Source organism: Ambystoma mexicanum, chromosome 3p (assembly GCF_040938575.1).
Source record: "Ambystoma mexicanum isolate Mex_15411 chromosome 3p, UKY_AmexF1_1, whole genome shotgun sequence".
NCBI lineage: Eukaryota > Metazoa > Chordata > Amphibia > Caudata > Ambystomatidae > Ambystoma > Ambystoma mexicanum.
Window position 1 is genome coordinate 347,199,082 of NC_090925.1, and position 6,428 is coordinate 347,205,509.

The window sequence follows — 6,428 nt, forward strand, 5'->3', positions numbered from 1 at the left end:
ATTTCTGTATCCGGTCGTTAAACTCCCTCCCGTCTCCCTTCTTTAAAAGAAAAACTCTGTGGTATTTCATAAGATCTGGGTAGCCGGTCCCCCTGGAACCCCTCCTTAACATTGCAAAGCAAGAAAAATCTAGGGATTTCTAGACATTTAACAGTCCTCCATAAAATAATTTGAAAAACTCATTAAATCTTCTGCAACATTGCCTTGGGGAAAGGTAATGGAAGTGATTGTATCTCATATAAGACTATTGGCCACAGAACCATTTTAACTGCATTCACCCTGGCCCATAAATTCAAAGTCAACCTCTCTCACTTCCCAATATTATCCTACAATTTCTCCACTATTTTGTCAACATTAAATTCGACAATTTTCTTTGTCATGAATATGTACCCCCAGACATCTCACCCCTGATTCAGACCATCTGCCATTCCGTGTCGATAAAATTCCCCTATGACATGCATTTCAGAGTGGGAAAATGTCTGTTTTACTCAACTTCCCCACTTCCTCAAACATAGTCTTCAGTAGGGGGCCACAGTCTGCTGGATTAGATAGAAGTACTGTCATATCATCAGCATGTGCCTTTCATTCTTGTTCACCCACCCGAATGCCACATTTTCTACTAGTCTGCCTAATGTAAGCCACTAACGGCTGTAAAGCCAAATTAAATGGGTACGGCGAAAGGGGGCACCCCTGCCTTGTTTTGCATGACAATTGGAATGGGTGTGCTATTACACCATTGGCTTGTACCTTTGCCTATATATCCTTGTGTAAGCAATTCACAGCTCTCATGAACACCGGACCAAACCCCATTCTTTAAGTGTATTCCAAAAAATATCCAATTTACTCTATCAAATGCCTTCTCGGCATCAAAAAAGGCCAACACTGAATTTGACTTTCTATTGTTCTGTACCCCTAGTACATCTAAAACCGTCCTGATGATTTCATAACCATACCTACCTGGCATAAAGCCCACTTGAGACTCCTCAATCAAATCACCACTGTATCCACTCAGTCTATTAGTATTTTTGTAAAAATCTTTAAATCCACTTTTAGCAACGAGATTGGCCTGTAATTTCTGCATTGCTTATTGTCTTTACCTGGTTTTGGAACCAGAATGATTAAATCTTTCTTCATGGTTTGGCACATTAGACCAGTCAATAGGCTATGATTAAGCGAATCACACAGTTGGTGACAATTGACCCGCAAATAATTTGTAAAATTCAGAAAGCAGGCCATCTGGCCCAGGAGATTTCCCAGTATGCATTTGCTTAATGGCAGCCAATACTTCACTAACTTTAATTGTAATCCTTCCCTCAGCAGACTGAACAGGGAGTTCAGTATTGAGAAAATTATCAAAATCTGCCAGACACAAATATCCTTTTTAAAGAAAGGAGCATAAAATGTTTGAAAACGGTCACAAATGTCCACGTTCTTCAACAAAACGTTCCCATCTGAAGATTCTATACATTTTAATGCAAGATCTCTACAAAACCTTTCAACTTGTTAGCCGCTTCTGTCACCAGTCTCTCAGAACTGTTGCTTCATATAGAAGATCCCTTTCTCAGCCATTATATGCATCTCATCTCTTACTTTTTTCAGAACTCGCCATTATTATTGAACCCGAGATCCTGTCTGCCAGTTTTTGAAAGTGGGCACAAGGCTACCTAAAACGGTCAACAAAGAGCCTAAAAAATAGAATTCCTCACACGTGAACAATGGTGGAATGGCAGAGGCATGAGGCATGTGTTAATAGCTTCTCTGACCTCTAGATGGTGGTGTAGAGTGATAGTGTATTCTGACGTAGACCGCGCTAATCTCACTCCCTGAACCTTTACTTTTCCATACTCTATGGGTGATTTTCACAGCTGATGCTACTGTAACGAAGACTTGCATTTTGAAGAATACAATAATGCTCATCTGATCAAGTTTTGCCTCCTCTTCAGCTGAACAAGTAATCACTGCCCACAGACTGCGGCAGACACACAGTCCATTACCAAGAGCGCTCTTTGGTATTTGTAGTTAACTGCGGTTTAAAACCTTTAGTAAAGAGAAGTGTAAAGGAAGCCCTCGAGGGTTTTCATTGTTGTATTCTCCGCTAACAGGCTCACATTTCCAAGTGCGGACACATACACTTTTGCCATGCCACCTGCCAAGTGTGTGCAGGGCAGTGAGCATCTCCAAATCGTCCAGGGGCCGCTGAAATGGTTGCTGAGGACCAAAAGCCAAAATACAGGCAAGTTAGAAATAAGTATCTCAAACTGAAGGAATGCTTACGTGATCAGCATTAACGAGCTGTCCCAATTTTAAGAGCACTTAAGGTACAGAGTGGAAGAGTACTACCTGGACAGGCCTACAAGTGCTTTGGCTTGGGTGGCTGCCAGCCCATGTTTGAGAAGGGCGAGGAGATGGTAGAATAATATCAGGGCCTTGGTTAAGCTCATCGTGCCGCTTGAGAGGAATTTTGCTGAAAAACCCCTGCAAAAGGACTGGTTTAGGTACCTTTCTTGCCCAGGTGTCATGCAGTTAACCAATACTTGGTTATTGCTACAGTTTCAACCCTCAGATCTCCCTCTTGCCTGACCTGTAAAGTGGACCACCCCTGGCGTGGTTGTTGGGGCAACCTTTCAGTACTGGTCATGTCCCCTTTTTTTGGGGCACAATGCTGTGTGCCTCATTGCCATCACAACTGGGCTCTCCCTGTCCATACTCCCTCATTTCTTCTTGGTTTGTGTATGATAGTGTGGGTGTAGCCCTATGGATTGCCATGCCTCAATGACTGGCTTTGGGGCTTCTGTGTGCAGAGGTACCATGGCCTACAGGAAAATTTGGTAGTGCAACAGTTCTGAAACTTTGACTCTACCGAAGCCTCATCTGTCATCACATGCTAGACAAGTCCTGAAACTTACTATGCCTCACTGTAACAACAAAAGCTATCTTTCATAGGAACATAAATCCTCAGGCTTTTACTACTTGCAACAACAAACTATATGTCCCTTGTTGCCATGTGTATCTTTTACAAACTGTTAAACCTGGAAAACACTGGTCACAATTTATAAAAATCAGTCTTCTAGAAGTGTTTAATCACGAAAGGATCCTATAAAAGCTTTATTCTACAGAAGTCTTAAAAGGGATGTGAACATGCACTACAGTCTTTGTAACAAGACTATGTGGATTGATGTAATTTTGTTTCATTAGAATGGAAATGGGCAGCAATGTAATTATGTTTTGAAAGCTAGTAGTCGGATATTTATACGCGTTAATGGGTGTTAGTTACTAAAGTTTCCGCATTTAGTTTGTAATTGAGATGCATATATTTTCATACATTTTGTAACCGTAGTATGTTACTTGGTCACTAAACCAAGGGACATATAATCTGTTCCACTGTTGATGCCTCGGCCACGCGCTCTGGCCTGTTGGGAAAATATTTGTTTGCATGGCAGTCTGCCTCATTTTATTGGATTGGAGTTGAAGCACCACGATCTGGATTTCAGGGCCTAACTTTTACATTACTTTGCTGTCTCCATGTCCACAGGTATGATGAAAGCCCAAAAGAAGAATCTGAGACCCAGGAAAGTGAAAAAGACTCTGTGAAGAAAGAGAATTGATCTATATGTGCAGCCAAATGTATCAGAGCAATGCCAGCCTGGATCCATCATCCCAAACCAAGAGAAAAACGCAACAAAAGTGTTTGCTTCCTATTGCAGGAGAAAAAAACTTTGGGAAAGTGGAAGGCAGACTTCTGTATCCCATGCCTGTATTAGCAGGCACTCCACTATTCTTAGACTGCCTGTATTAGCAGGCACCATTATCGCCCCATGTCTGTAAGCAGGAGTTTGCCATTCCTACTGTGTCCATGTGAGTGGGCCCTCCCCGCTACGTCTGCACAAGCAGGCCCTCACATCTGTACAGGCAGGTGTGCGCACCATCCAGCAGTTTCTGTGCAAGCCAGCAGACCCCTCCATCTCTGTGTAGGCAAGTGTTTCAACTATCCCAGCTGTCTGCGTGAACACACTCCTACCACGCGTGCAAGCAGGCATTTGTAACCCACCTTTCTGTGCGGGCAAAGAACCATTCAAATTTGTGCAAATGGGCTTCGCAGCCATCAATGTTGTGCCTGTGTAAGCTGGTATTCTGCAATCCTGTATCATCGGGCAACGCCACCTTCCCATGCCAGTCCGAACAGATGTTGCGGCAATGAACTCTGTCAGCAGGCACCCTTTTCAGAGTGCTACTGCTACCATGTTTCATTCTTGGAGCTATTGATTGTGTCTTCAAGCAGTCACTGCTACCATCCTATGTAACTGTTAGCTGCTTTTATCATCCATATTTTGTGAGCAGGCATTGCTACCATTCCTGCTATGACTGAAAAGGTTTGCTCACCACCTTCCATGTCTGTTTGATCATGTACTTCTGCCATACTTGCCGTCTGTAGCCACTGCTACCACACCAGCCCTCCTTATGCAAAGGTGATTTTACCATACTGTCTGCGTAAGCAGTGCTGCCATAGCTGATGACCATTCCAGCAGCCACTTTTGCCATCCCTGTTTGTGAGCAGGCAATGTTATTCTGATCACTGCCTATCTAGGTAGCCACGCTCCTCTCCCATTGTGCGTGCAGATACAGTCTTCCCTCCCCTCTTTTAGCAGGCATTGTTACCAGCATTGTTTGTGTGTGCAGGCACACTTCATTGTGACTTGAAGTAGGCCTTGTTAGTATCTGCGTCCTGTGTGAGGAATCTCTGTTGACATCTGTTACCTTTGAGAGCGGGCGTGCTGCTCCTGTGTATGTGCAGGTAGTGCACTTCCTTTCTTTCTGCCTACCCTAACCCAATTTCAGAATTCATGTTCATTTCCAGCCACCCACTGCCTTTTCCTTAAGTATTTTTGTTGTCCGGTCTAATTTTTAGGTGGGGAGAATGGAAAAATTGTCATTTTTACATTTTGTACTGTTTACTTGCTTTCTACGGTATTAAACCTGTCTGTGCAAATCAGTATGCTTACTGAGTGCTTAGCATGGGGGTAGGAATTGCATGGGTCTTGCAGTGCATAATGCTGTTGTAGTGGTAATGCAGACCTGTTTGGCTTTGTACTGAGCTTCCTGTAGTGTTTCATCATCCGCAGATTTTAAGCAGTGGTCCTCTCTCTGGTCAGAGAAAACTGCAAATACCTATTCTCTCATAGTAACGGTCTAGAGTTCCATGGTACTGTGTGCTCCGCAGGAGCAGAGGTAAGGATAAATGATGGTCACATGCTAATATTTCATTGCTAGAAACCCGTCACTGGTGGGGACTGCAGCAACTGTCAGCCACAGACTTGCACCAAGGAAGTTGAACAGATTTAGAATAGTTCCTGCACTACTTGTGCAGGTATTTTCTTTTTGTCTAAAACCTATTTGGGCCACTTATTCCAACTGTTAAGAACTGCTGCTTCTTTATGGTAGGATCACAAACCACTTGCGAAACCTAGCAGTGCGTTGGGTACATCGCATGGTGTGCCGGCCCATTATGCATTTTCCATGCGCCCCTCCCCTAGTGACTTATATAAATCTTGCATCCCATACCTTTTCATCCATGCTCGGAGACCGGTCCAGAACCTAAGCAGCATAGTGTAAAACCTTCTGGTAAGCACCTGCATAGGTGTACCAGCCAGGTTACCTGCATGGCATCTCCCCTGCATGTCCCGGCTGCCCTGCTGTCCATCAGTTTCTCCATGTTGGATGGGATGGAGCTAAACCTAGTATCTGTGCATTTTTGTCCCCAAATTCACTTTCACTTCTTCCTACTCATGCCCAACTGGTGCGATTTCCAGCAAGTTTTTCTTTTGTGGACCTGCCCTGTTACTGCCTGACCTGTTCAGGGCGATGACATGACTGAGACACACGAGAAGTCCCTGAACGCTCCCTTTTCTGCATGCTCTTGTGCTGGAAGAAGACATTCAGGAAGCCTCCACCTTGTGATATCTAGGAGTTTGTCATGTCAAGATTCAAATGAGTTTTTCTCAAGGGCATCCTGCACTGGGGTGGCAGTCTTCCAGGGTTTCGAATGCCTGGGATGGGTTGTACAGACCCTGTTAAAGCCTTCCCCTCCCCCCCAATACCCATATCCAGTGGGATACATTAAACAATGGTCCGGGACCCCCAAGGGGACTAGCACTGTACCTCGCAAAGATGCACTCACAGGCTACTGGTCAGGGAGGGGGAGCTTCTGCCCTCTAACTGCAAAGACAGCAATACCATAACAAAGCGGATGAGCACTGCTGGGACGGAACTCCCATCTGCACAGGCTTAACAGAAGCATCTCCTGCCTGTTTGAAAAGCACAAGCGCAGCATGTTGTGCTCTAATTGCTGGCACGTGCCATGCACTGCTCATTGCAGGAGTACCAGCACAAGGGTGAGTCGGACCATGACTGCAGAACCTGCCCCTGGAGCG

General features: G+C 44.6%; 1 protein-coding gene across 2 annotated transcripts in view; it reads left to right on the forward strand.

Moving 5' to 3' along the window:
* HM13 (histocompatibility minor 13) overlaps positions 1–4,990 on the forward strand; it is a 381,463-nt gene extending 376,473 nt beyond the window's left edge. For both annotated transcript variants that reach the window (XR_011304252.1, XM_069650965.1), the window contains one exon: positions 3,533–4,990. Coding sequence is in view for 1 of the 2 variants with exons in the window: in XM_069650965.1 (XP_069507066.1) it covers positions 3,533–3,605 (73 nt within the window). In the remaining variant the exon portion in view is untranslated. The remainder of the gene's footprint in view (positions 1–3,532) is intronic.
* Positions 4,991–6,428: the final 1,438 nt, after the last annotated feature.